General features: G+C 47.2%; 1 protein-coding gene across 2 annotated transcripts in view; it reads left to right on the forward strand.

Annotated features, from left to right (window-relative positions):
* Dapk2 (death associated protein kinase 2) overlaps positions 1 to 3,639 on the forward strand; it is a 127,758-nt gene extending 124,119 nt beyond the window's left edge. For both annotated transcript variants that reach the window (XM_076576545.1, XM_076576544.1), the window contains one exon: positions 2,976 to 3,639. In XM_076576545.1, the coding sequence (XP_076432660.1) occupies positions 2,976 to 3,056 (81 nt within the window). In that variant the 3' untranslated portion in view covers positions 3,057 to 3,639. The remainder of the gene's footprint in view (positions 1 to 2,975) is intronic.
* The last annotated feature ends 6,551 nt before the right edge of the window (positions 3,640 to 10,190 follow it).

Here is a 10,190-nt window from a genome sequence, read left to right on the forward strand (position 1 = left end):
TCATCCCTGCACTCCCCACAGCCCCAACATGTCCTGAGGAGTCGTCCTTCTTCAGGCTGAGCTCTTGTTTATTCCCACCCTCGCCAGAACTTGAGAAGTGGTAGCTCCACAGGCCTGTGTGGCTTTTCGACATTGAGTCCTTCTTCTGGCCACCAGCCTCATGGACTGTGAAGGGAACCAACTTGGCTCCCTCCGAGAACCCCTGTTCGTCACAGGCGGTTTTGTCCAGCTTACTTTTTTATTGTTTGACTCTGACTCATACGAAAAAGCTGCTGTTCAGCAAAGCTTGAGTTATTTTTGTTGTCCCAGTCAGACTTGATCCAGGATGTGTTTGGCTCAAGTTGATCTTGACCTCAGATTCCCAGCTGGCTCAGGCTTGCCTGGAGGGGTGTGTGACTGGAGGAGAGCAGGCATGCCTTTCACGCTAAACCTGGACCTTTTGTCTTGATATAGTTACAGGGAGGACTGTAAAGTTTAAATTTCTTTCCTAACTTTTTCCGGGTACCAAACATAGTTTCTTTTTTTATTTTTTATTCAGACATTTGGGCCACTTGCTCAATGGCTTATTCTACAGGAAGAAAAGGCTGCTCCCACATACATGTTATATATATTTTTCCTATTGGACCTTCTTTAAATTTTTATTTTAGAAAGATAATAACTTTTGTTTAGGAAGCATAGAAATTAAACATTTTGGGGGCCCATTTAAATCTTAGTTATTCTTTTAATAACTGGAATTAACTGGAGCTGGAGAGATGTTTCAGCAGTTAAGAGTACCTACTGCTCTCGCAGAAGATCCAGGTTTGGTTCCTGGTGCCGATGCAGTGACTCACAACTACCTCTAGCTCCAATTCCAGGGGATCCAGCTCCCTCTTCTGGCCCCCATGGGCACCTGCATGCATATGGTTCACATATATTCACTCAGGCACACAGACAAAATAAAATAAAGCTTCATAGTTTGAACAAACAAAACCCCTTAAAATAATCATCGCAGTTTTAACACTTCAATTGGTGGGCCCCGCCTGGAAAGACATTGTAACCTCCAGGTAGTTGTTCTAACTCTGCTTTAGCTGTGTGGGGCTGACAGGTTGTACTTTCATGGAAATGAAACTCAGAAGGTCACTCCCTTTGAAAGGCTTTGCAGTAAAGCTTGCTGAGGGCCTAGTGAAAGCCCGTTGAGGCCAAGGGTCTGGAGTGCTGGCCAGAGGACCTTACAGAAAAATCAACCCCTTGCCCACAGGCTGAGCTCAGGAGACCCAGTGTCCCACAAACCACCTTTCCAAGTGGCCTTGACTATCAACAGGCACAAATTATCCACACCTAGGGGACTAGCCTCCAGGCAGCTCAGGGCTCAAAGGGCATGTACTATGACTTTTTTATCTGAGGGGATTAGGGAAAAAGACACTCATACACTCTCTCAGTGGTTTCCTTCTTTATTCTCTCTGTTCTTCTGTGTTCTTTACTGTATATATTTTTTTTCTACAGCTTATATACCCCAACAAAGTTTTTCAGGCAATTTAAGAATTACAATGTGGTTACATTCTGTTTTTCAAGTGAATAATTACAATGAATACAAAACAAACTAAAAAACAGCATGTTTTCCATATCCCTTACATAATTAAACATTTTATATATTACAGGTGAAAAACAATTTATCCCAAGAACCCACATACATTCGAACCCAAGCAACTTGTTATAGATTAACTATGTGGGCAAGCAAGATATTCTTCTTGTCAGGTCTTTTACTAGCAGGCTGCATTTTGTGGTTACAAAGAAAGGGCCAATTACTTTATTACTTATCTTGAAAGGTAATCTTATAAGGAATCTTAAAGGAATCATAAACCCAAACTTTTATATATGAAAAAGAATCAGTCAGCTTTACTTTAGATCTTTAGGGTACATTCCCACTCATCAATAGTTTTTTACATCAGGAGATTGAGAGCAGAAATGGGTATAAGGAGTTAATCATTACCTTTGGTCATCAACCAATCCTAGCAAGAAAGGCGAGTCAGCTAATGATAATTGGGCTGCTTTGTTCTTGTTCCCTGACCTTAAAGAGTTCCTCACTCAACTATGTGCCTTTCTAAAAGTTTAGATTGTCTTCTTGGGTTTTTCACCTCAAAGTTATTTGACAAAAACATCTTAGTCTAACTTTAAGTTATTTTCAAAGCTTTGTCCCAGCTGTGATGCACTCCGAAACCTGTGAACTTATCTCCCAACATTAAGGTTAAAAGAATTTAAGCTAGCTGGGCCAACTGGGACCCAGTTGTTTTTCTTAATCATTAACCTAAGCCACAGTCTATACGGCTCCTCAATAGAAACTCATGTGTTTTATCTGTGTGACACTTTCTTGTATTTATTTTTATTCATCAAAATTCTGTATAAACTAATATTATAATTATCAATTAGTCAGGACAGCTTAGGAAGAAATCATCTTCATAATAATCCACAGGTTAAAATGTGGATTAGAAAGGATGTTTCCATGAGATAAACACACTACATTACAGGCAGTGGGGATCTTCCCACACCCATTCACACCATGCCAGATACCAGGAAAAGATAAAAGCAGCAGACATGTAAAGGCACAGCAGAAGCAAAAGACATTCTGGGGTCTCGGGGCCTTGCCTGTCTGAGGTTGACCCATCAGACAGTTTCCTCCTGGTGGGCTGACACCTTGAACTTCAGTTGCCTTTGATGTGGCCACTGGCAACCAACGGCACCAGACGACATTGTCACTGTTATAATTGGGCCCCTCCTGCTTTCCTGGCTCCTGAGAAGGAGGTCTCCATACAATTAGTCTGGGCTCATTTCCAGCCCCCTCCTGTCTGCCGGAGGTCTCTGGGTGGAAGAGCTAAGGGCTTCCCTTTGACACCACCCCGCTCCCCCCAGATTGTAAGCCCCTTGCTTGAGTATGTGAACATGGGCTCCATTCCTGTCATGCTGTGACACCCTGCTCTGGGCCTCTTTCTCCTCCCCAGAGGAACTGCGAGAGTGACACAGAGGAGGACATCGCCAGGAGGAAAGCCCTTCACCCCCGGAGGAGGAGCAGCACCTCCTAACTGGCCCAGGTGTCGGTGGCTGCCAGCGAGGTCCAAGCCCCCTGTGTTCCTTCTGTGCAAGCTCTTGGACCCTGCTTGTCACCAGTACCCAGACGTTCTGTGTTCCTGAGCACTTTACAAGAGAGAGAGGGAGAAGTCTGCAGGACTCAGAACTTTCAGGAGCCCCTGGGAGCTGGGGCCGTCTCCTGCTGGGGAGTCAGCATTCCCCCAAGCTCTTAGTGCTCCAGAAAACCGGCTTTCACCTGTCTGCTAGCCTCAGACGCCGCGATGGGGTGTGGACCGAGGAAACGGCTGTAAAGGAGTGTCATTTTTACCGCAGGTTAAAGGTCAAATTTAGGCAGCTTTCCTCACTCGGTGACAGAGTTCAGAACCAGCCTGGGCAGCAATCATATCGGGAAGACAGAAGCCTACCCTGTCAGGACACGTGAGTGAAGAGACTCTCTAGAGTGAGAGGACCAATCTTGTGACTTCCCAGAATTCACAGGAGTCAGGATGTCCAACATTAGACTTTGTACAACAGCCTTTTGCCAGCCTACTGTGTTGTAATCTTTTCTCATTTTTATTATTAAACTTGTTTATCTAATGCGTGGCTGTTTTGGGAGCAATCTCCATCTGGTTCCCTATAGTCCAAGACCCCGTGGCTCGGGTAACACTAGGGTTGGCTGCTGAATGGACAGAACATTGAGAGCAGTCTTCTTTTGCCAACAAGATGCGAGCTCTCCGCATCCTCCCTTAAAAGTGCCCGCCTGCCATCATCACAGAAGGCCGTGGCCCTTCCACCACCTCTCCTGCCGCCCGCCTCTTAGGGGCTGGCTTGTACTTCTCCTAAATTCGTAAGTTGAAGTCCTAGCCCTCAGTGTCTCAAGACCATCACTGTCGCTGGAGACAGAGTGCTAAGCAGCTCATGAAAATAAAATGAGGTCATCAAGATACGCCCTAATATGATATAACTAATATCCTTATAAAAAGGGGAGGGCAGGGGCTGGAGAGATGACTCACTGGTTAAGAGTAATGTCTGCTTTTGCAAAGGACCCAGGTTCCAGTCCCAGCACCCACAAGGGGCAGCTCACAACCGTCAGTCACTCCAGTTCCAGGGGATCCAGTGCATTCTGGTCTCCACAGACACCAGGCACATGGTACCTGTACATACATGCAGGCATTCATACACACATATAACAAAAAAAATAACAACGAAAGGAGAGTTCCTCTGGGCATGGTAGCTCATGTCTGTAATCCTAGCACTCAGAAGGCTAAGGCAGGAGGATTGCCATGAGTTCAAGTTCAGACTGGGGATATAGGGGCAATTTACCATATGTGGTGCTGTGTACCTTTAAGTCCTAACTACTGGGGACACTGAGGCAGAAGGATTACTTGAGCCGGAGAGTTAGAGACAGCCTGGGTAATGAGGAAGAGCAGGAAGAAGCAGAGGGGATTAAGATACAAAAGAAAGACCACGTGAGAACATGGAAAGTGGCTTCTACATGCTAAGGGGAGAGGCCCCTAGATGTGGCGCTGTGTGCCTGTAATCCCAGTGCTTGGGAGGGAGAGACAGGGGATCATGCTACAAATTTGAAGCCACCCTGGTCTACACGTTGAGTTCCAGGATAGCCAGGGCTACATAGCAAGACCCTGTCTCAAAATGCCAAAGGGTGGAGTGGGGGGACCGAAACCAACCCATCCTGAATCTATATCCGGCCTCGCTTGTGAGACACTAAATTTCTGTTGTTTAAGATGTCTAGACTGTGGCACCGTATTATGACGGTGCTGGCAAACTGCAGACCTGCCAGCCACAGACAAGGGAAGCAGGAGACATTTTAAGTCTACACAGAGGAGGGCAAAGAAGGGCCCACAGGGAAAAAAAAGAGGAAGATGGAAAAAAAAAGTGAGTAAGTATAGTAAGGAAATTCCTCCTGCAGGCCATGCTTTCCTGGCCATAAGAAGTCCAGAGTCCCTGAGAAGACTCATGGAAGCCCAAGGGAAGTGTGTTGGAAAGAAAAGAAGGAAGTCTGGAAGGAGGTGAGTGACTGATCTGAGCTCAGGAAATAAGCCAGGAAGTGCAGGTGTGTGTGTGTGTGTGTGTGTGTGTGTGTGTGTGTGTGTGTGTGTGTTGAAAGAATAAGAGGCCATAAATTAGAGAGGGTGTCCTGGGGAGGGCCGGAGTCCCTGTGGCCTCTCCCTGCTCCCAGATGGCTGCCTGAATGGAAGAAGAGAATAAGAAGCCCAGGAGATCCAGGTCTGTTCTGTTGGCTCCAGGGGGGCGCATTGACCAGCTGACACCTCCAGAGAGGCCACAGTGTGCCCTGAAAGTGGAAGATGACCAGAGAGGAAAGCCACATTCCGAGAGAGAAGTTCTTTGAAGAGCTCTGAGGTTCCTGCCCCAGAGCAGGGCTGCCTGTGTGCTTGCTGGATGCCACATTAATATCCCCCCCACACACACACACACACATAAATATTTTAGTATGCACGATGTTTTAATGTCAGCCTCGCCATTCTCCCCTGACTCCACATCTTAGAGTCGCTTCCCTTTTCCGCTCATTTATTTGCCAACAAAACAAAGCAAACTGAAAACACCCAGTTTATATTTGGGATGCAAAAGAAGGTCACATCTAAATAAGCAAGTGAACCATGAGGTCTCTAGAAAGAAAATCCAAGTCCCGTGCTCCATGGACAACCAAAGTTAGTACATGTGAAAACTGGGCCATTGGAAGGGACACCATCTAAGACAGGCTTGGAGAATTTCCTTCCCATCTGCCCCTCCCCTCCACCCCCAGTTTGATGTCAGCCCCATATTGTTCTATTCACGGTTGCTGCAACCCCGGAAACATCTCGCTTGGCATCTGTTGAGAAGGTCCCATTCTCAGCAAATCTTAGCAGGCTTAGAGACTTGTAACAGTAGAAGAGCCTCGCAGAGTGGTTAATTGGTATTTCAAAGGCACAGGCACAGTGGGTGAGCTGCCTTCAAGTTTTTCTCTTCTTGATGTTGCCTCCCTCCCACTGATGCCTCTATTAGCAGCAATTCACAACGGATAGCTGGACCCTGATTTCCCCGAGTCCTGCACTCACTGGCTAGAATTCACACCCGGAGCTCTTAATCTAGAAACCAGTGGATTGTATGACCTTCCATTCAATCCCGGTTAAAGAAAACAGTAACAACAAAAGCTCTAGCGATGATTTCCAGGGACCAGTGCTCCAGCAGAGCATTCTTCTGCAGTCCTGTTCACAGCCTTGTAAGGGAAATGAGCTCCATTTAGAACGATGATGAGGTGAGCCTCAGCAGAGTTAAGAACGCTGCCTCCTTCTCCCAGCTGGAGTGCTTGGGATCTGGATTTCAGCCCAGATTTGCCTACCCCGAATCTACATTCTTTAATACTTTTCCTGGAAAAAAAAAAGTGATAAATGAAAAAAAAAATCCTGGAGAACCACATACAGTATGGTACTTTTTTTTTTTTTTAGTGCAAAATCTATACACAATAACATTATGTTTTAGAATTAGATGACCTCAGTAAAAATCCAAGGTAAAGCTCACTTCAGGGCAGCTTCCATGGGGGAGGACAAGGCAGACGCTGGCTGTTGTTCATGTTCTGCTTTTTGGTTTTGGTTTTGCAGTCCTGAAGATTGAGCCCGGGCCCTTGAAGGTGCTGGACAAGCAGTCAACCACCGAAGCCCGGCTGTCAGGGCTCCGTCAAGTTCCCCTACTTTGTTTCCCTGTTTTTGTTGGTGGTGCTGCGTTAGTGAGAAATGGCATAACAAAATACCTCAGTCTGGGTCATCTACACAGTAGAAATCGATTTCCTTAGCTTTAGAGCTGTGGCTTCATTGGAGGTGTCTTGGTTCGTCACCTTCTCCCAGTCTTCTTTCCGTAGATGTCTATGTCTTTTTTGTTTTGTTTTGTTTTTTGTTTTGTTTTTTGTTTTGTTTTGTTTTTCGAGACAGGGTTTCTCTGTGTAGATTTGTGCCTTTCCTGGAATTCACTTGGTAGCCCAGGCTGGCCTCGAACTCACAGAGATCCGCCTGCCTCTGCCTCCCGAGTGCTGGGATTAAAGGCGTGTGGCACCACTGCCTGGCCTTTTTTTTTTTTTTTTTTTTTTAAGCAAGGTCACCAGTCATGCTGGATTAGTGCCCATAATATATCTTTGTCTTATCTATTCATCCCTATAAGGCCCTATCTTTAAAATAGTTACTTTCTGAAATATAGGTGACTAAGAGTTCTAGATATGAGTTTAGGAGGAAGTAAACACAATTCAGTTCATAAAAATACCTTAAACACAGGCTAGGGACATAGCTCAATGGCAGGGTACTCTTCTAGAGTGTGCAAAGCTCTGGATTCAATCTCCAGTACTGGTATAGATAGGTATGGCTATGACTGACTTGAGGGCTAACCTGGAAGACCCAGGGAGAAATACCTGTGAGTCCAGGCTCACCAGCATCTGTAGCCACCGCATCAAACCTCAGAAGCTTGATGTTCCAGGGGAGGGGACTGAGGACATTCGCATCTGCTGAGTCACAAGGATGTGGACTCTGTGTATTCACAGTTGGACATATCTCCTTTCACACACAGGGAGAGGAAATTGCAGACGGGCTGGCTGACCCTGCATTCTTCTAGAAGGTTGTGACCTTAGCTAGCCCGGGAAGGAGTGGAAACAGGAAAGCTCTTGAGACCTACAGGCTGACAGAAGTCAAACTGAGACCTTGGTGTTCCTCAGCTGGGGCCCGGGTCGTGGCTTTCTCAGACCTTTCCAATAACCAAGCTGTGGGCTTTGCAACTGAGGGTGCATTTCCTAGTGAGGAGGAAGCAGGGCAGACCTCATCATACTCTCACTCAGCCTAACCCCGGAAAGCCCCGCCAAGCCATAAGAGATCATATTCTGGAAAATTCTCCTTTTTCTCTTCGGTCAGCCAACAAAGAACACCGCACATGATCTGCTCAGCCACAATGTTGTCAACCGAGTCTTGCGAGCCTGTCTTAAACAGGGAGATGTACCCCAGGAAGGAGGGGGGGCAGAAAGTCTGGGTCATAGACTTCAAGGTAGGGATGGATTTTACTGGTTCCTTCCCATTGCAGATGGGAAAGGACAAAGAACATTTACGTGCTTCTGTGCACGTAGGAAGGTTCATGGATGAGAAGCTTCAAGCAGCGTGTGTGGGAGGTAAAACATATCCCCAGGGCCATTGAGATGGCTCAGCAGATGAGGTTGCTCGCCATCAAGGCTGATAGCCTGAGTTTGATCCCTGGGACCCACATGGTGGAAAGAAGGAAGCATCCTCTGGCCTCCGCACGTGCGCACGCGCGCGCGCGCGCGCGCACGCACACACACACACACACACACACACACACACACACACACACACACTAAAAATTGCTAAAACACATCCCTAGGCATTGTTTTGTATATATACTGTTGTAGCATGTCTGAACTGTAGCCGACTGGCTGCACATGTCCCAGGATAGCTATACGTGTGGCCCAACATCTGTAGATCACAACATCATGTCATAATGTCAAAATATTGAACACCCTGCTGGAAAGTAATAGTCTGCATTCCCGGGAGCCCAGGCTGGAGCACAGCTGTAGATCCTTGGCTTCATAGTAAATAAGCCATTTACTCCAGCCTCATAAGGCAGGTGTTGGGGAGTGGTGTGAATAAATAAAGGTGGAACTTGTCCTTCTGGGGACGTGGTGAACAGGGAGGAGGACAAGGAGGCTGCCTTGCCTAGGAAGACGTCTCCTCTGGTTGTTCCCCGTGTTCAATCAGTGAGGGCCGCTGGCAAAGCACCGTGCTTGCCTAGTAAGATCCATCCAGCCTATAGAACCTGTAGTTCTGAAGTGCAGGGCAATGAGTTTAGTCAGGGGGCAAGTTCTCCAGTGGAGACAGGGGCCTGAGAGGGAGGTTGAGATGGGCACTCTAACCAAGGGCTTTGGAGACTTGGTAGGTGGTTTATGCAGTGCTGCTGAAGGTATTAGGCGTGACAGGCCCCTAAGGAGCTGGTATCAAATTATTCACATTTGATAGGTTCTTTCTCTGGTTGGGCCCAAATCCACCTCCCCAAAGATCCATCCATCGGCCCTGTTCCGTCTTCTGCAGTCACGTGCACTTAACAAATGTGTAGACAAAAATGGGAACACGACAGTCCCTCGGGAACCCACAGTTTAGTGACAGGATGAAATAGGAACTAAGCCAGGAGCTGCGGAGGAGGAGCCTTCATTCTGACAGATGAGGCCCTGGTGAGCTTTCGAGACAAGCCGAAAGAAGAGGCCTTGTGTGTGTGAGCCAGGACCAGCCTGGGCAGAGACCCTGAGATGGGAAGAGCTTGTATCTGCCCAGGATGTGGGGTGGCCTGGGAGGGTAAGGCTCAGGTAGAGAGCAAGGTGGAGCTGATGGAGCTGGGCAAGGAAAAAGACTTTGAATATAGACTTGAGCCTCCTGGGTGATGGGGAGGTGACTGTTCTTCAGGGTTGTGGTTTAGATCAGCATTTCTGAGTGTGGTCCCCCGGCCAGTGACTGGAAACCCGCCAGAGGTGCACATTCTCTCGCCCACCCCACCTTTCCTGTATTAGAAGCTCTGGTGTCGGGGGAGGTTAGGAGATTCTGCTGTGATGTTTTAGAAAAAACCACTCTGCAAGGCTAGGGCAGCCGTTCTTTTAACCCGTGGGTCACCATCCCTGGGGCTTAAATGGCACTTTCACAGGGATCGAATATCAGATAGCCCGCATATCAGATATTTACATTATGATTCACACAGTAGTAAAATTGCAGCTAGGAAGTAGCAATGAAAACAGTTTTATGGTTGGGGGGTCACCCCAGCATGAGGAACTGTGTTAAAGGGTCGGGGCGTCAGGAAGGTTGAGAACACTGCTCTAGGGAGATAGTTCACTCAGTCTGTAAAGTTCTTGCCCCACACACATGAGGACCCAAGTTCAATGTCTAGAGTCCACACAAAAACACAGGTGAGGCAACATGCAGGTATTAATCCCAGCACTGGGGAGGCAGAAACCCGAGATTCCTGGGCCTCACTGGCCAGCCAGCTGAGTCTAAACAGTGAGCCCCAGGTCCTAGTGAAAGACTCTGTCTCAAAAAAAAAAAAAAAAAAAAAAAAAGGCTCCTGGAGAACGACACCCAAGGTTGACCTCTGGACTC

Source organism: Peromyscus maniculatus, chromosome 7, assembly GCF_049852395.1.
Source record: "Peromyscus maniculatus bairdii isolate BWxNUB_F1_BW_parent chromosome 7, HU_Pman_BW_mat_3.1, whole genome shotgun sequence".
NCBI classification, from domain to species: domain Eukaryota; kingdom Metazoa; phylum Chordata; class Mammalia; order Rodentia; family Cricetidae; genus Peromyscus; species Peromyscus maniculatus.